Source organism: Centroberyx affinis, unplaced genomic scaffold (genome assembly GCF_046629955.1).
Source record: "Centroberyx affinis isolate AG114_WGS23_722 - 3 ecotype Tasmania unplaced genomic scaffold, CSIRO-AGI_Caff_v1 ptg002567l_1, whole genome shotgun sequence".
NCBI classification, from domain to species: Eukaryota; Metazoa; Chordata; class Actinopteri; order Beryciformes; family Berycidae; genus Centroberyx; species Centroberyx affinis.
The window spans coordinates 130,812-150,837 of NW_027280776.1; the positions used below are offsets into that span (position 1 = coordinate 130,812).

General features: G+C 44.5%; 1 protein-coding gene across 1 annotated transcript; it reads right to left on the bottom strand.

Moving 5' to 3' along the window:
* Nucleotides 1-513: 513 nt before the first annotated feature.
* On the bottom strand, nucleotides 514-16,558 carry pitpnc1a (phosphatidylinositol transfer protein cytoplasmic 1a). The gene is made up of 8 exons (XM_071534520.1): nucleotides 16,317-16,558; nucleotides 12,598-12,686; nucleotides 10,891-10,898; nucleotides 6,948-7,019; nucleotides 5,132-5,227; nucleotides 2,777-2,932; nucleotides 2,002-2,065; nucleotides 514-824 (listed from the first exon to the last, which is right to left on the bottom strand). The coding sequence occupies exons 1-8, from the start codon at nucleotides 16,556-16,558 to the stop codon at nucleotides 514-516; spliced, it is 1,038 nt and encodes a 345-aa protein (XP_071390621.1).
* Between the last annotated feature and the right edge of the window lie 3,468 nt (nucleotides 16,559-20,026).

Here is a 20,026-nt window from a genome sequence, read left to right on the forward strand (position 1 = left end):
GAAGTTTATATGCACTGATTGAATCTCGACTCGTATCTTGGCAACAGAACCCTGAGAGATCAGCTGAGATGAAAGCAGGGCGATGCACTGCGGGGCAAAAACATTTCCAGGAATGTACGCTACACCTAATCTGAGTAATTGACCTCCGTGTGAGCTTACTGTCTGATGCACGGTGCTGGCTGACTGTTTTTCTGAGGAGACGAGGAGAGGAGAGGAGAGGAGAAGAAGGAAGGCTCGAGCTGCGTTTGTTAGACTCTCAGTGAACGTACTGTTACCTTTACATCCCCCGTCTTATTGTTGTGGGGTGCCTGCCTGCCTGCACCTGTAAAGGCAGTCTGAGAGCGGTTGGTTTTACTGAAACACCGGCTAGTCTGCTGAGGGGGGGCTGGGATCACCAGGACAGTGAAAAGTCTCCTTCACTTCAGCTGGCTGAGGGGGCATTGTGGGATCTGCTGGGCAGGCATCCTCCGTGGATTTGCAGGTAGAGGGGTCACCACCAGCGCCGCCCCGCTCTCATTCGGGCTGGGGGCTGGAGTTCCAGGAGAAGAAGCTGGGCAGTTTGAAGGCTGAGTCCCTGCGGCCCGGGTCCGGCAGGGTCAGCGTCTCCGGGGCCGACTTCTTCCTGGGACGCTCCTTGGGCACCGACAGGAACTCGGGAGCCTCCGTGGAGAGCGGGGTGGAGGGTGCACTGTTGGGCCCGCTGCGGGCGACGGACGGCAGGGGCGTCTCTGTGATGGAGATGGCGGGGGGGAAGGTGCCGATCTTGAGGTTGGTGGCCTCCTGGGTGGCGCGCTCGTACTCTCTCACCTCCTCCATGGTCATGTCTGTGGAGGCATCACACATTTGGAAGAGGGAAGGGGTTGTTGGTTTTGTGGGAATTACTAAGTAGGTGTATAATGTTTGAATAATATAAATACATAAGGAAGTTAGAATCATGTAAACACTCAGGCCATGGTACAGCATGTGCTATTTATTATGATTACATTTCACATCTATTCTAATTCTAAGTCAGGGAGTTGGCCGACACCCCTTGGATAGGCAATGGCTGTGGTTACACTTTATCAACCAATCCAATTTTTTAGCATCTGATCTTGCCAGGATGCATTTTGTGAAATCTGGATGGGCAAAAATCTGATTTTGCTTACATTGTTATTGGATGCTCAAAACCATATAGGTCAGGCTCACATTGTGATACAGAAACTCTACTGTGTGTAGTTTGGATCCAGCCACAATGCACATAAACACAATGTAAGAGTGGGAGAAAGTAATGCAGACGCAGATATAAATAAAGCCACAAGACATATTTTCTGGCCAAGTGTGGACCAAGTGTGACGTTTTCTCATTAAATCAGTCTTTAGAATCAGATGTGCAAAAATCACATTGAAACGACAAGCATTACCGTAGCCAATGTTTCATACTGGCTTGTAAAAATGGGTCTTTTGAAACCTTTGTTAAATATTAATGGGAAATAACACTGCAGCGACACTTCTGTGCGAACTTACATAAGCCGTGGAATTAACTTCTTCAAAAAGAGCCAAAGAGAGAGCTACATAACATCAAACAGTTCTGGGCAGGAAAATCAAAGAGGCTTCCTACTGCGCAGTCAAGTCCAAACTTCTAATCAGTACAACTGGTAGAAGGGTGAACATAAGCCTTCATACATTGTCTACAAGGTGTGTGTGTGTGTGTGTGTGTGTGTGTGTGTGTGTGTGTACTTGTGCATTTGTGAATAAGTGTACGTGGGTGTGTACATGCATGTATTGTTGCAGCAGCTTGTACAAAGCAAATAATCAAAACATTTATGATGGATTGGCAGTAGCACAATGGTTTGAAAGTAGATAATTGCATCAGAGAGCCACAAAATGAACAGTGGAGATGAAAAGAACACATACAACGCAGAACAGTGTACAGAGAACAAACAGTAATGCACATGTTCATCATGGTACATCATGCACACACTGCCATCATCACCACAAAACCATCAACAATAACCAAACTTACCAATCCACTCATCCACCCAGGCAAACGCTTGCCTGTGTCCTAAAAGCAGGACATCCCGAATCACCTGAGTGGAATTAGAAAAAAAAAAGATTAAAAGAAGAGTAAAAGACGGAAAAAGAGGCAAGGTGTCAGTGGGACAGAGGCACAGTGGGACAGAGGCAGGGAGGAAGACCAAGGAGAGAAGTGTGTGTCAGGGAGAGTTAACTCTGACGGTGAGAGTGTGTGAAGTTGTGAACATTTTAAGTTCTAAATGTATGTTTCCACTCACCCCAAGGGGAAAATGATTAATATAGTCTGTCCTGGCGTCACCATGTGAGTAATGGCCCTGTTCGACTGTGTGTGTGTGTGTGTGTGTGTGTGTGTGTGTGTGTGTGTGTGTGTGTGTGTGTGTGTGGCTGCCTCGGGCAAGGAGAGGAGAGGGACAGTTCACACAAGGGACAGATAGAGGGGCAGGTGAAATGGATTTGGGAAATAAGAAATGTGAAGTTGACAACTTTTCTGGCGAGGAAATGGAAGGCGATGCAAGGCAATCTGTAGGATGTAAGAAGGGCAGATACTGGAAGGCTGGACTGGGTTAAAGCCAACTGGCCATCTTGCATATCAGATATATTTCAGAGCGGAAAATGGAATGTGCTGTGGCACTGACCCGCAGCAGCACGGGTCAAACAGTTTGGCTGAGTGAGGAAAGGGAATACATGTGAGGGCAGGGAGAAGTGCATCTACAACTTCACTATCCACGAAAAGATTCATGCTGAAACTTTTTTTTGGTCCTGACCTTGTGTACAAACTGCTCCACGCGCGTCTGCAGGCCCCAGACTTCAAACTTGACAGTGACCAGTTTGTAGGAGCACATGATGGGGTCCTGGGTGTTGATCCAGCCCTCCTGCAGCAGGCCGCGGTTAGTCTTCTCTGACTTGAAGTACCGCAGGTCCTGCAAGACCGCAAGAAACCAGACACAGAGAAAAGGAAGGAAAGTCTTAACTCACTGTTTCTCTTATGCTTTGCTCTTTGTCAGCAAAAGAGGACGACTCCGCATTTCACAATAAAACGTTCTTTTACTATCCCCAGCGCATTAAAGTCATTCAAAAAATGTTCCCAGCATCTGCCACAATCCAACGGAGGGATCCTTTTTTCTGCACAATATGTAATCTGTATCACCCATTTGTAAGCTTCTATCATCGAGAACACACACACACACATACACATACACACACACACACACCATTCTTCCCCCCTGCAGTATAGAACAGGATCACCTGCGTTTATTACAAGCTTTACGGAGAGTACCGCCAAGCTGCACAGTGGGAGTTCTCTAATCACAAACTTTACATGCATTAATCACTGCTCCCTATAGGCTAATTATGCAAGTGCGCTCATTAGTCTTGGGGTTATGTGTCTGCCTGTGATTGAGTGTGTGTGGGGGTGATGCACAACTCTCCCCACACCTGCTGAGATAACACTTGTACTGGAGAGGGAGGAGGCCCATTGCATTTGATTGCGCATAAAACGTGTCATAAGGTTTCATGCCAGAGAAAGAGTGATAAATGTTAATGAGAGCCTGTTCTGCTCTAAGCACATCTTTTAAAATAAGGAAATTATATGATATAATTATGTCACACAATGTTTTCCTTCTGTTTCCCCAAGACCTGCTGAACCAATTTCTCTGGGTTGGAAACTGTGGTGCTGAAAGTGATATTTCCAATTTGATATATATTTTCATTTTTTAGCTTGTAAACCTCAATGTAACTTCATGAGCAGCGAACCTCTGACATCAGATGCGTCGGGAATCCTTACTCACCGTAATTGTTCAGGCGTTTTCCTTACTAACAATTGCAAATAGGCAAAACTAAATCATAAAATGCAACCATGGATGCAGAAAAAAACAATATCAGGATTACTGTAGTTTGTAAGTAGTATGACTTTTTTGGACTCGATTTTCAGAATGAAATCAAGCGAATGATGTCACTACAGATGCCCGCGGCTGTTAAAAATTTGAGTTCAACATCATGTCGAGCCATATATGAGCATGAAAATGTGTTACCATATTGCTTTATTTGAACTAAATCTTGCACTATGTGTCCAGCCCTAGACAGCAAGAAAGCAACACTGTGACGATGTCAGTGTTCAAGACTTTAAGCAAAGACACGCACAAGCTGTTAGCACTGTGGTGCTTTTAGGGGGGTGACCACACTGCTAATTATAATTCATTCATGTATTACAATGGTCTCTGTGGGGTTTGACGATGCAGTCAGTGGGGTATTGCAGATAAGCTACTGTGTTCCCTCCTTGCTGCATTTAAAAAAACAGCTGTCTTCAAATCAAATGATGTTTACATCGGCCGTCTGCCATCCTCTTTTAGCCCAGGACAACATCTCTGGGCTATTCTTAGCTCTGAAGGGATAAAAGCAGAGGCCATAAACCCCAGCTGAGGTGGGAGTGGGGGGGTCGGTGGGTGGGGTGTGGGGTGGTGGTGATGGGTGGGGAGGGGTCAATCATAAAAGACCGCTGCAGTGCCGTCTTGACCCCTCATGTCTATTAATAGCTCAGCTTTTTATAACTATCACACCCTGGTAGACAGGCACACACATACACACACACACTCCCACCCACACACACACATGCACGCACGCGCATACAAATGTCAAATCACCACATCTAATATCTAACACCTCCCCCCCACACATAAACATGCATCACCCCACTCTTCCATCACTCTGAGGAGGCAGATGGCCAGCTGGTGATCAAAAATGAGCTGGAGCTGCTAGAGCAAGATAACACACTATTCTGTTTGTCTACTCACAGAGTGAAGCACCCCCCCCCCCCCCCCCCCCACCACCTCCATTCGCTTCTCTCTCTCCATTCCTCCCTTGATTACTTCCCTCCTCCCCTCATTCTTCTATTCGTCTCCATTGTCTCTCTTCACTTCTCTCCCTTTCACACTCCCATCTCTCCCCATCCCTGCTTCATTCCTCTCCCCTTCCCATTTCCCCCCGTGTGTGCATGTATCCTTTCACTACATGCTCCTTTACACACACACACACACACACACGCGCACATGCAAACACAGGCACAGACAAAGTGTGTCTTGAGGTCAGCGGCTTGAGCCCCTCACCCCCTCTGGCCTCCTCACCTCTGACTCCTTGTAATGACGCTCGGGGATCTCGTCGTAGGCGATGTCCACGAAACACACCTCTGTTTCCTCTTCTCTGGGCTCGCCACCAAAGATCTGAGGAACAGGCAGAGCGGCACGGTGAAAGGTGATTCGATGTGTGGAAAAAACACCCTTAAAACTTTCCAAAGCCAAGTGAGCGTTCAGAGGGGTTTGGGGGTTCGATAGTACGACAACGTCCTGCTGGTCTTACAAGTGCAGAGGGCGGGCGACATGAAGTGGCTCTTTTCTTTCTGGCTTTCCACTCAGACTATACACTGAGCAAACTGGGAGTCTGGGGATGAATGTCACTCACATTCGGTCAGTGATTACTCCGGTGTCGAGGGGCGACAGATCATTTCTTCCCGTGTGACTCAGACAGGACCAGGAAGCAACGCTGGCTAGTTATACTCTCCTTATCAGAAAGCTTTTGCTGCTACAGCGTCACAGACAGATTATGTGATTAAAACTCGTATACAGATGTGAGAGAAAGAGGAAAGGGCAGGGAGAGGAATGGGAAGAGGGTTAAAAAGCAGGTGCGAGAAAAAGGCAGGAAGAGGGAGAAAAAGGGAAATGAGAGAGAGAGCGAGAAACAGAGTGGTGAGAAAAGAGGAAGGATAGAGGTGGAGCTGGAGAAATGGTGGGGACAGAAGGGAAAATGTAAATTTGAGAGAGTGAGAGGAGCAAACATTGCTCTTCTGCACACTTGTCTAAAACACCACCACTTGTTACTTAATTGGAATCAGTCTGAAAACTTTCATAATGTGGAATGAAACCAACATAAAGTATTTACAACTATCACGACCCACCACTAAGTGGAGCTGCAGGCTTTTGTTTTCATCCATGGATTGAGGCAATATTGCATAACCCTCAGACCTGGCCCTGCTGCCAATCAAACAGTGTGGAGTGGCACTGAAGGAGAGGCGGACAGCAAGCACAGGGCTTTTAACAGTGATGAGAGATGCCATTAGGAGGAGCTTGTCGTGTTGCTACAAGTGAAAGCCAACAGTGACTTTTTAGCTGCTAATGGGGACGTGGCAGGAGAACTGGAGCGGGTGGTGGGGTGTTAGGGTTGTTGCGTGTGTGTGTGTGTGTGTGTGTGTGTTTGTGTGTTAGGCATGTGAGTCCGCCTGCACCTGCAGCTCATTGCCACAGCTGTAGTTCATTGCCATAACCTGCCATAATGATCTGTGTTTAATGATATGAACATTTCATTTAAAAGACATCAGAGAAAATGTTAAGGTGTGTGTGTGAGAGAGAGAGAGAGAGAGATTTTCATGAGATTTCTTTCAGGAAAGCCTATTTCTAACTTCAGTTATAGCACTTGGGTGAGCAACAAATTAAAGTGTCTGTGAATTTGAAATAAAAAAAATGCCACTGAGGGAGAATGCGCCCAATTACTCTCCTTCAGCACGCTGTGTGTGTGTGAAGCACTCGGATATCCAGAGGAATGAGACCTTGGTGTGAGGTACAGACAGACTATTACTTTGGTATGCCAGCCTGTGCCAAACCTCTTCATATCCTTCACTTAATAAAAAAACTGAGTTATGAGCAAAAACCTCACAATTAAGCGCTGGAACAATGATGCAATAACCCTCCGACAAAGAGAATGCGCCAGTATTGATTTGGAGGCTTTGAACTCAGAAGACGGGGTGAGCGAATACGGGGTGAAAAAAAGATGAGGCAATGAAATGATAGGCAGGTGTGCAACAGGGGACTGGCAAAGTTACAGGAGGAGAAGCTGTGCGAAATATATTTAAAAAAAAACCAACCACCTACCACCCTGGCATCTACTCACGTTGTCATTGCTCCCTTTGTTGTCTTCGTACTTGGACTCTATGTGGATGGAGAACTTAGGCAGGAAGGAACACTGGAGGGGATAAAAAGAAGACAAGACGGTGAGATAAATACACACAGAGAAAGAGAGAGAGAGAGAGAGCCTCCTTTGTCAGATGATAATTATTCAGGTTAGACTTGGATCAGATCTCACTACACAGGTAGAGGCTTTCTGTCACCTGATCCACATGAATAAATATGAGACAGATTGTGTGTCTGCGTGTTTTATCACCCATGCCAGCCGAGTAGTAATGATTATTCTCTCCCTCTGTAGATTTACAGCGCCCTTGCACATGCTCACTCCCTTCATAGGCACCGCTACACACACACACGCACACACACACACACACACACTCACTTTAATGCCCTTGGCCAGTTGACAATCATTCAGCAGCTCTTAAGCACAGGGGTTTGACGCTTAACACTTCCAATTATTATAAAACCCAATACTGGAATACTGGTTACATAAGCTGTTGATGTGTAACTCTGTGTGTGCGTGTGTGTGTGTGTGTGTGTGTGTGTGTGTCACAGCAGGATAGAGACAACATGATGGATCAATTGCCCTGCAGCACAGAGAGGAAAGATCTACAGGCTTGATGCTTGGAGCTTAGTGTGTGTATTTGTTTGTGTGTGTGTGTGTGTGTGTGTGTGTGGGTGTGTATGTGTGTCCTGTTTGTCCTGTAATTACTCTACAGTAAGGCTGTGCTCACTGGCCTGGTGAGGTTCTGATTTAGGAGACGGAGAGTGAAGTATATGTGTGTGTGTGAGAGAGAGAGAGAGTGAGAGAGTGAAGGCAGAGGATAAAACACATACATCTTCAACCTACAGAACACACTGTCATTGTCGAAGACTGACTGAGCTTTGATTTGACATCATCACTGACTCCTTGTTATTCATTGTCTCATCATATTCCTTATGGTCCAGGAGTGTGACCTTCATATAATGCATCATTCCCCAGGACTGATCATCTGTGCACCTCCTGCATTGTGTTGTGTTTATGCTTTGTGTAACATTGTTATGTTGTTTCATGTGTTGATGTTCTTAGCTGCTGCAGCATATTTACATAGTGTTGCGGGTAACATATTAGTCTTTCAATTCTTGCAATCCATTATTAGTTACTTTTTGAAATTAAACATTTTTTGTCATTATTTTTCTTTTTCTTTCATATTGTTTCATTTTCATTAGCGCAAATTTAAAACAATAAATGTAGAGAAAAGTAACAATTCTGCAGCATCCCATGAAGACAAGCCCAATCTACTGTAAGTCTGCTTGATATAAATGAGATTGGCTTACTGTTTTAAAAACAGAACAATAGTCTTGCATTGCATTTTAAAACAATGATTGGCAACAAACTAGCAGCACAAGCCATAATGGTACGGCAGGATTTTGAAGTGGGTAGCACAAAAGTCTAACAAGTTACTTTTAATAGAAAGAAAACTAGTTACTTTTTATGGTAACAAAGTAAAGTAACTAATTACTTTTAAAAGTAACTTTCCCCAAGAGTGTTTATATATATGATTGTTATTTGCTTTTCCAAAAACAAATTCCTCCGGCCTTGTTTGTGTGAGTAATAAGGAATCGGAATATGAAGGATCTGATTAAGTAAGGTGTCAACGTCGCCATCATCTTTAAAATTTTCATCATCTCCATCGTCGTCATTATCTTCACAACCAAAGTCGTCATCATCATCATCATCATCATCATCATCCTCATTTGCATCATCCTCACCACCACCCACCTCAGGCTGATTATAACAATACATTCCCATGGTGCATCAGTCCCACGCCGATGAGGCATCATGACTAAACAAGCCCAGTTAAAACAGACTATAAATACTCCTTTAATTTACAAGAGGACCTCTTTCTTGTGGTTATGGGAGTCTTTTATCATCATCGCTGAATATGTTTGGTGAAATTAGAAAATGCTGAAGGAGTTGCTTTTTAAACCCACATTTATCCAAGGAAAGGTTGCTGAACACATATTCTCATTTTCAGCAACAACTTATTTCATATTCGTACGTTCGTACATACTCTTACCTGGCAGCTGCCCAGTACAAGTGTTACTGCCACTGAAGTGACTGGGGGTTAAGTGCATTACTTAAGGGCTCTGAACACTAGTTGTTCAGTAAGGGTATTACTCATTCACTTTTTCTGCCCTTTTTCTTTTCCCAGCTGGTCCTGAAATTTGAACTGACATGACCTTCCTCACACACCCAGAGGCTTCCACTAGCTGCACCGGTGAAAAGGAAAGAACCGGGCCGGCAATAGGCCTACATTTGTAAAGATTTTTAGTCCGGCTGGTTCATTCATGTTTTATTGACGTTTTCCTGCTGCATGTTCCCAGACATAAGGTGGGTGGGATAATGTCCCCTCTAATGTCCCAGAGCAAATCATTAGTGCTTCTCCTCAGCGATGGTCAATTGACCTGGTCACCCTGTGGGAGCTGCAGGGTGCGTTCATGTTTTCTAAGGGAAATTTCCTTCTTGGTTGATATTGATTTCTATTTTCTACAGAGCAGCTGGTAAGGTGAATTTTCACACATGCACGTATGAACGCATGAACACACACACGCACGCACACACACACACACACACACACACACACACACACACACACACACTGTGGCTATAACATAAAAGGTTTTTTTTTTTCTCATAATTTCAGTAAAGCCCAGGTTTGTGTCCAGGGTTGGCCATCCATACATGAATGAGCCTGTAGAGAAGACCAGACACCCACTGAGCAGACGGCCTGATGGAAAATGAATGAATCCCTCCATAAACTCTCTGCAAATTGAGACAAATCCATTGCTACAATCGTTCTTTGACTACATTTACAGTCATAAAGATCTGATGTTACGCCACCGCATCTAGACATGTCCGCACTTGGCCTAAAAATGTCTGATACATCTCCTGCGGCTTTATTTTTGTAATCTTTTCCTCTCAATTATATTTGTATGCACATTGTAATTGGATTTCATGTGATTTAATGTGAGCCTGGCCACCTTTGGGATGTGGTCAGTTTATAAGGTTACAATGCAAAAATCTGGCATGAGACCATCCAGACTTGCCCTTAATGCATCCTAGCATGATCAGATGATAAAAAAACATCATTGAAACACTAAAATGTAGGGGCGCCCCGGTGGACCCTCACACTGTCTCTATCAATAAAGCATAAAAAAAAAAAAAAACAACACTAAAATGTATCGTGAATGTGAATTTTGACATTGTGACATGCCTTGAAAAGTACTACACGGTCACATTCTAGGTTCCAAATCACACAAGGTTTTTGACTGATATGAAATTGGTTGTATTTCGATACGGAGATGATTGTAGTTAAATGTCAGTGCATGGAAACTGCAATCTAAAATGCGAGACAAGATGCTGTTTCTATCTGCAGCAGGCTGCGGCTGCGGTGAGTGCAATCTGATGAGTGAAGGTCAGAATATAACATACACAAAGAGAATGTCTCATACATGTGTGCAAAAGTCTCTCTCTCTCTCTCTCTCTCACACACACACACACACACACACACAGAAACACACGCACGCACAGAGAGCAGATAGATAGCAGACCGTAACAGATGATGAATTGAGACATTTTAATGTAACAGCAGTCTATATCATTATTTGTATTTGTGTGTGTGTGGGCGGACATATATACACACATACACATACAGTATATGTGCATGCTTTTAACGTGACAAGTGGCCGTGATTCCATAAATGGTCGGAAAGACTGGATTTCATCAGAGGAGGTATCTCACACACCGTAGTCGTTCGGTGCCATTAGCATTCGGAGGGTGCAGTTACTCTCACCTCTAACCTCTACCACACTGATTTACATGTCAGCTGTTGGATCAAAGGGTTTTTGTGTGTGTGTGTGTGTGTATGCAGATTGAGAATACTCACCGTGTACTCTATTCCCAGCAGAAGCCATCGGTATAATGGATATAAATCATAATGGGGGGGGGGGGGGGGGGCGGGGGGGCAGACAGATAGATACACAGACAGGCAGACAGAAGCGAACAAAGGAACAAAATAGTGTGAGAGAGACAAGCAGAGAATGGAGGAGAACAAGTCATTTAGTTCAAAATGGAGTAAGGACCATCAAGCATTACCAAGAGTACTTGAATTGCACTGAAATTGCTCCACTTTGTAATAACATGAACAGTAAAGCCAAGGTTTTCAAATATGTGCAATATTGATTCATATTTTGGGTGAGTGCTCCTATTGAAGACCTATAACTGTTAACTGGACATAGGGTATGTGTATATGGACAGATGAGCTACACTTCCCTCTACAGCTGCTACCACACTGTATACCACACTGCTTAAATGATAGGCGGTATCTGCTGACTGGTATATACTGAACTGTCCCTTTGCACTGTGTAGAAGTGCTGTTGTCTCTGTACCATGTATGTCAGTATGTGATGAACAATTCTTCAATATGTTTCAATATGTCTCTGCACCAATCTCACCCAGACTCATTGTTATACATTTGTTTTAAAGTGACTCTGTTTCTGTGCCTGGTGAATGAAAGTTGCCTTGATAGACATTAGAAATGCAAAACCCAATAAACAGATTTAAAAAAAACCCCCCAAAAAAACCTCGTAACAGCTTTGTGGCACTTTCACGAATATTTTGTTGTGGACCGTTCGGATCTGCCAGCTAATGTATTCTGGCATTATCAGATGAAAAAAACACCATTGAAAGTGTAACTTGTATTGAATGTGTAATCGTAACATACGACTTTACAATGTGTCTTGGAAATTAGACTACTGGTGTGTGCAGTAGCGTTTCATGTCATAGTTGCATTATTTGAAACTTAGTTTGTTACACCTATTGGCAGGACTCTGATCCTTAACCTTTTTGCTATTGGTTGCTTATAATGTTGGTGATCTAGGAATCAAAGCATATCACACTGCTGTATTCATTGTCAGTAGCTCTGGATAAAACTGTCAACCAAATGCAAAAATATGAATGCAGCAGCAGTGAAGCAGTGTGTGAAATTATTGAGAAAAAAATTCAAAATATGTCTCACTGTCTGTTGTCAGTTTTAATTGAAAAGCGTGTCTTGGGGTTGCTCTAAACCTGGGTTCATGTTTAGTCTTACCATTCCGTCTTTTGGTAAAACCCTCCTGTCATCTCTCCATCAGCCACAAGATCCCTCCTGCCCTCTATCTCTTCTTCCCTCCCTCCCTCCCCTCTGCCCACCTTGGCTCTCACTGTGGTTTGTGTTGGACAGAATATTGCTTCCATATCCCTTTGCCCTCTCAACGATCCCTGTATAATGACTGCCAGCAGGTGAGCGGGGACCATGTTTGTAGAGGGTCGCAGAAAATGGAATTTTGTGTGTGTGTCAGTCTGTCTGTATCTGTATGTCTGGTTTACCTCTACACACTCTTCTTGTACAAAGAAGCTTTTTCTTGTTTCTTTATCACACTAGTGCTGATTTCTATGACATAATATAATGTAGGTAATAATAAGGAGCAACGTGTGTAAATGTATGCCAATGTATGAGTATGAATGTATATACTTTTTGCGTATATGTGTGTCCGTATCAGGGGATGTGCATACATAGCAGCCAACAGCATTGGGATGTGTGACCAAGCATTACCTGTGATAGTGTAGGGATAATAGTTCCAAGCCTTCTCTGTCACATAGAAAATTTTAGGGACCACTGCTCTTGCCCAGCTGGGCAGCTTGCTGCAAGACAAAGAGAGAAATTAAGGGATTAGTGAACTGAAAGAGAGGAGAAGAAAGAAGAGAGCGAAGAAAAAAGGAACGACGAGAAAAAGTGACCTGTGTGCCATACAGGCAAAACTGTCCTCTCTTGAAGTTTCTCCACTCTTTTCCCTTGGCCCTATCGCCCAGAATAAGCAATGACAGGCATCCAGCTGTGCAGAGCCATAATGGAAGCCATACAAGGCGGCCATGATGGCTCCCGGGGCAGTAGATTACACTGATTATAGCCGGCACACTGCAGTGGAGTTTCTCCATGGCTGGCACGGTGATAGACACAGAGAGGGACGTGGAGGGCAGAAAGTACATAGAGCTGGTTATTACTCAGCATAAATGGACTCAGGATGCTGACAGTTACAGCCAAGTAGCCGGGCACCTCATTCTGTGTCCAATCAAAATGCAAACCATTACCGAGGCAGGCAGGAGAGAGCGACAGGGGCGAGAGCCTGGTTACCTCAAGTGAAATTACCAAGACACACAATTGGGAGTGGATTTCCTTTTGAAAAAAAACTTTTTGAAACTTTTAACTTTGGAACAGTAAGCCTTGATTTGCAATAGCAAAGTTGAGGGGAAATGTCAGTGTGGGCTCTCTGGTTATTGGGTCCCATCAGAAATAGTTCATTGCAGCCAATATCAACCGAGCCATAACGATGCAAATAGCACCATCAACGGAGACGGCAGCCATCTTTCAGTTTGAACCAAATGCCACCTGGAGGATAATTCTCACTCAAACCAGCCTTTGATTTTCTAACTCTCTCCCGCAATCTCTCTCCCTTCCCTTCCACCCCCTTATTCTTTGCTTCTTTTGTTAGCATCTGTAGGTGGATGAGGTGACCATATTGGTTTCCCATTGATTCTATATAGGCCCACCGGGACATGAGAGACAGACAGGCGGTTCCCTCTGGTCCGGACTGTCAAACAGCCGGGGGAGCGCCCAGACATAGCCGACTGGTCACATGTCCACATGTCCTCACACTGCCTTTTGTGCCAGCTACACACACACACACACACACACACACACACACACACACGCACACACAGCTGCAGCGATAACATGGTAACAGGTGGTTTGTGGGTGGAGAGAGGCAGGCACAGCGTCCAACAGTGACTGCTCAAATTATCCATCACTTACACATGCCTGACCTCATCTTTCTCTGCCCACATACACACTCACACACACAAACACACACATGCGCACGCTGACACACAGACACGCACACACAAGCATGCACACACACTGAGCCTTCCTCTCCTCTGAGTTTGTCAATGACACTTCGCATTTCCCAAAGGCCCACTTACATCTCACTTCTGACCACAGAACCTCACACTCTGTCTCTGCCTCTCACTCTGGTAGCCTCCATTTGGCTCTCTTTCTTGTCTCTTTCTCACTGTCTTGCTTCTGGGAACGAACAGCACAGCTGTCCGCGACAAGATCTGAAAGTCTTTCATTCCACTCAATTGGACTTAATCATCTTGTCACGCCGAAAGAAGGAGCGAAAATTAAACTCCACAGAAACACTGACTGTCCAGGATCAACTGAACAGAACATGATCAGGACGACTACTTTTGTTCCAGACAGGAGAATTGGATGATATTAACCCCCAGTTGTAAAAATGAGACGTGTTAAAATGACAAGTCCACTGTTCTTCAGTCTGTGCAAATCTAAAAGAACTGGATGAGTGGAGAAAATGTGGCAAGAGCACCCAAGGGCCCATTATTATACGGATAAGCCATATTACTTATGACTGTCTGTTCTCTTTTAAGATAACACTGGTGAATTAAGACCTAAAATGGCTTAGAGTTACAGAACTATTTAGTGTCCTGAGGCTTTAGGTCACACCCTATTACCCGAGCTGACCCACACAACAGACCTCACTTGGATTCAGTGAACCCTATGAATGGTCTATAGGGGCTACAGTATTCATTCAGTCAATCCAGGCTGGCTGTGTGGGCAGAATCATTCAGGATAATTAGTTCTCATAGATTTTCCCTGAGTGGACCGGGGCCTTGGAATGTGCCCGGGAAAGGTTGACTCAGTATGTGAAGGATCCTTCAGGATGAATCTAGAAAGCTACTTTGACATGATAACTCTCTTGGGTGATGGTGCTTCCACCTCTCTCTGATCATTCTGATTTCCGATCACCTTGGGGAGCAGGGTGGCGTAATGAGTGGAAAGACTTTCCTTCAACAAGGGCGCCCGGGTTCAGTAGATGAACCCGTGTTTTGACCTCACTATGGTGGGGGGGAAAGCAAAAAGAGAATTCCCCTATAAGATCAACAGTGTCACATTCAATTACTTTATTTTTGATAAGGGTTGTTGGTGGTATTGATGGATTTGGATTTGGTGTGGACTCATTGCACTCAGTGACCTGGTAAAGATAGGTCTATATGATGGGCCAAGTGGGATATTTCAGCAGTCAATGTATGGCTACAGAAGCATGTCATGCACTGATAAATAAACAAACAACAGCTAAGGTGAAAAAGAAATGAATGGGCAGGAAAGAGAGAACATGTGGAAAATATGTATGTGTCTGTATGATTGTATCCACAGGTGATGTTTACACTGAATGTATAAAATATTAGGGCCTCTCTAACTGGTCTGCATCATCTCCTCCTTTGTGATTGTTATAGATTTAATATAGGAAATCAATAAGGGATAATGGCTTTTACCTGGATTCACCTCATTGGCGAGGGGTCACATTCAGAGCAAACTCACAAATGAGGCCGGGGAGACTACACTTCAGACTGGTTCTTGCACTCGGCAGCAAATTCAATTGTAATCTACATAACAGAAAATCATATATTCAATTTCACGCTTATCAAGTTTAACAAGGCATAAGAACAGAGCTGAGCTGGAAAATAGGCTTGGAATGAGATGAATCTGAGCAACTAAATACATTTCTCCCTCGCTCATTCCTGAGACACGACAACCATGCTTACGCGTGGTTTTGTGAAGCCTTATGAAAGCTGATATCTGCTTATGCGCCGATTATCATGCTCTATATATGAGTAGTTATATATATGCCCACTTATTTCAACACACTAGCCTAGAGTTGCTGACATGAAGACATCAACGTTAGACATATAACCAATGACTAATCTATGTCTTAACCTGCAGCGTGGTTGTGAGGATAGGAGAGTGCCAGTGACAGCGATGCAGTGATGGGTGTGAAAGGGACATGACAAATGCTTAGGCCTGGCTGCCCTTTTAATCCCTCCTGACAGCCTTATCAGCAGTAGCCTGATGGACGGTGTTATGGTATGCACTTGTCGTAGAATGACAAGGATTGTAAGGCGTGAGATGAAATATTAGGAGTATATAAAGTATACAGCTTTTCAGGATAACAGCAGGATAGTGGAGTGAGTAGGGAGACTGTCCTTCAACCAGAAGGATTCAGATTCAGACACTGAATCCCTACCAGCTCCCTGTGGATGCAATCAAACACAGATGTCTCTTTTGGAGGATCAGTAGAGTTTTCCATAAAATATACATTTAGACACCCTGACTGTAAGGTGTTTCATTAAATCAAACACATACGTCGCGCCCGGCTGTATGTCAGACACCGAGAGACATGGAGAGAGGAAGGCACTCACTTGTTGAGGTAGACTCGTTTCTCGGTGAACTGTCCCGGCCCGTGCTCGGGATCGTCGTACGGCTCGTTCTGGACCACCTCCACCCCCTCCCCGCGGTCGCTCTGCTCATGACTGTGCTTGCTGATCATATACAGCTGGCCGATCCGGTACTGGAGGACGGACGGACAGACAAACAGGCAAGGAAAACAAAAGCCAGAGAGAGAGACAGACAGACAGACAGAGACGTTTGATATTAGATCCATAGTTTTATCGAATTTAGTGAGACAACTACAGGAGGAGTAGATCATCCCATCATATCAACATTATTACAGCCAGCAAACTGTCCTTATAGCGATGCTTCTGATGAATTTGCTTTGTATGGGAACATTGTGTTCTTAGTGGCTGTAAGTTCCATATCTGACACACAACAATATAATTTTATAGCAGCCGTAAACATAAAAGAACAAGGGGAAATACCAGGATTACTGTCCCCAGCGCATGTTCATGACGCCTGGGAACAGTCGCCATACCAACAAAAATCTGTGGATTAGGAGTTTTCCACAGCTTAGTGACAGAGGCGTCTGTTTTGGCCTCATCTCAGGTCAGGACCAAACAGCACAACAATAGTAACAGCAGCAGCACTAGCCAGCTAGGTGACCCCATCTCACGGCCCCCTGTGACACATCAGTCAACACCCACAATCCTTCACTCATCACTTACTGACCCACTTGGCCCGAGGACGATGTTACTTTTGGTCGCCTCGAGAGGTCGGAATGGCGTGTCACGCGGCAACTATTTTCCGAAACAGTTGGAAAAGCCAAGCGATGTGGAGTGGGAGTGCTCAAGGGCGGAGATTTCCGACTGCTGGTACAACTATTTCCGGGCCGGGGAAATCGATACGGCCCCCGACGGCCACTTATGCCACCCTGCTGGAATGCCAAGGGGTCATGTAGGACTCAACCGCCACTCACAGAGGTCCAACCAAGGATAGCTGCGTTAAGCTAATGGAAAAAAGACAGGGACTGCCTATGGGGCTTGGATGATGACCTGTGCCTCTATAGCCAACCACAAAAAGCACGGAATGGAGAGACGAGAAATGTGATAGTGCAGTGGAAAAAAGCAGAGCCACTGTATACCGGTAAACAAGCTCAGGCTGTGACTTCTTATAACAATGCCAAATTTTTCCATCTGGCTCTGTCCATGACAGCAAAATATGAGAGAGATAAAATAAGAGAGTGTTCCCAGTTGGAATTTTGATGGCACTATGTTTCTGGTTGAACAGCTGTTGGAGTGTGGCATTATTTTACAGGCGTAAGGACATAGTAGCAAAAGGCCAGGCATAACAGAAGAGGAAACTGTACTTGGTCACACACACACACAAACACACACATGCACACACAAACACACATATACATAGACGCAACACACTAGTGGTGAATCTGGATGGATGGATGACTTCTGCATAAAACCAACTGGGAATGAAATAACTACAGTATTGCTTGATAAATAATTCAGACAACCTGTGTTTAATGTAAAACTATCATTTATCAGGGTGAAAGAGAGGGAGAGAGAGAGAGAGAGAGAGAGGAAACATGTGGGGTGGTAATGACATAAAGACAGAGAAGGGAAGAAGTGTGTCTATAAAGTTTTAAGAGATTGCTGCTTGAGACAGCTGAACAACACACGCTGAATGGCAGGATGAAAAACATAAAGGCGGTGTACCGACTCTAGCGGGCACACAAATGTTCACGAGGACCTCTGAACACCACTCTCCCTTTAGCTCATTCAGGGTTTGGATATATTGCGTAAACATGTGAGCCATTGTGCTGCTCTGCCTACCCGCCATTGTATTGAGCCTGTGTCTGCTGTCCACCTGAGAGCTACTGTTGATGAATGAGAGGCTGTTTTCATTGTTGTCTCTGGACAGCTTACTCTAATGGCTAGGAGGGAAAAGTGGCCCTTGCTCAGGCTAGAGTGGCCATGAATAATTCGTATTATCTCTGTCTCTCTCTCTCCTCAGGTGATGGAGAGATGTGAGCACAAAGTGGAGCTGAGGGAAGGGATCAAGGTCTGGCGGAGAGGAGGAAACAAACAAGAACACTGTCTCATCAGCTAAGGTACAACCTTTTCTAGATAGTTTCCATTTCACCATTTCATCAACCGTTTCTATGGTTCCTCTATTTAAACACTCCCCCTCCATCTCCCTTGTCTCACTCTTTTCTCTGCATGTCCTCTCTTGCTTCTCTCCCTTCTCACCACTCTCCCTAATTTCAGCCTACTCATTTGTGAGTTCCTCTTCTCACTCTCTGCCTCACAACTTTGCTATCACCTCCGCCGCAGTGCCATGTTGTATCTGCTAAAGCCACATAGAGTCACATTCTGCAACACTCTGTCATTGTCCTCTGCTGTATCCTCCGCACACGACTCAGTGTACCATTACTGGCTAACTTGAAATTGGCTAATGGCCCTTCCACAGGCACAGTATCATTACACACAGAGCTACTCTCAGTGCCACCACACCAAATGGCCAGCTAATGGCTCGGCTATGATAGAGTTTGGGAACTACAAAGAGCTCTTCCAGAGTGAGGCTGGCAGGCTTAGTCGACCCAAGATTAGTAGTGGAACCAAAAACACATCCTGAGTTTGGTGCTTTCAGTCGCCTGTGAACTTCAACAAGGTTCAAGGTTTGGTTGTTTTTGTCCCCCATGATGTTGTCCTCCGTCTGTCTGTCCGTCTGTCTTGGATCTAGACAAAACTTCAGGGAATGATGCATCGTTCCAGCATTTTCAAAATTACACTGATTGACCAACAGGGGCGCTACAACGTTTGTTTACGAGTTATTGATTGGCTCAAGCGGTGCCTGCATCATTGGAGGGGGACAAAATACTTGTTTCTATTACAATACTGTGAATTATACAGTATTATGCAGTAACTAGTGCACAGAAATATGGATGAAGAAGAAGAGGAAGGTATCTCAGGCAGAAAATGTGATATTAAACAAGGGGATGATAGCAAGGTCCTGACTGCAGTTTGAATGTGGCTCCCCACAAAGCAGGAGTTAATACTGCCTGATCTTAGGGGTGATTGAGAGAAGCTCCCAGTATGTGCTATCCGCTTTGTGATTTACCAATAAAGAAGAGATAATTTGAGAAAGATGGAAATAATAATAATGGATGGATGGAAATAATTATGGATGCCTCACTGTGACAAACCTGCCATATAAACCACTGCAGCGTTTCCAAGAAAGGCACTGAGTTCATAGAGTAAACTGGTGTGACCGTGGGTTGCAACACATACTTGAAATGTAAAATACCATTTATTTAAATGTTAAATATGAAAAGTATTGTGCCTACTGTGAACAAACTCTATCTCTCTTTCTTCTAACACGACAGCATGTGGCGGGGAGCTGTGGTCATTGTGCTGGAGCCAAGGAGTGTGTTGGTGTGTGGGTAAGATAAGAATCCTGACAGGATACACACACACACACACACACACACACACAAGACAATAGTTGGCACAACGCTAACATGTAATTAAAATTCTAACACAGACACAGTAATTACTGCTTTGAGCGCTCTGTATTCTTGGATAAATGACTGGGCCTCTATTGAGATAAGTAGCTTCTGTGTTTCCATGTCCATTTATGGCTGTGTGTGTGTGTGTGTGTGTGTGAGAGAGAGAGAGTATGAGAGAGAGAGAGAGAGAGAGAGAGAGAGAGAGTTAGTTTCTAG

Bases quoted from the DNA above. Each gene is read 5' to 3' on its own strand.
- pitpnc1a (XM_071534520.1), bottom strand. From the start codon at position 16,558: ATGGATCTAATATCAAACGTCTCTGTCTGTCTGTCTGTCTCTCTCTCT. The intron at 2,933-5,131 runs GTGAGGAGGCCA...GCGGTCTTGCAG, and splicing joins GTCATTACAAGGAGTCAGAG to GACCTGCGGTACTTCAAGTC. The intron at 825-2,001 runs GTAAGTTTGGTT...ATGCCTCCACAG, and splicing joins CTGGGTGGATGAGTGGATTG to ACATGACCATGGAGGAGGTG.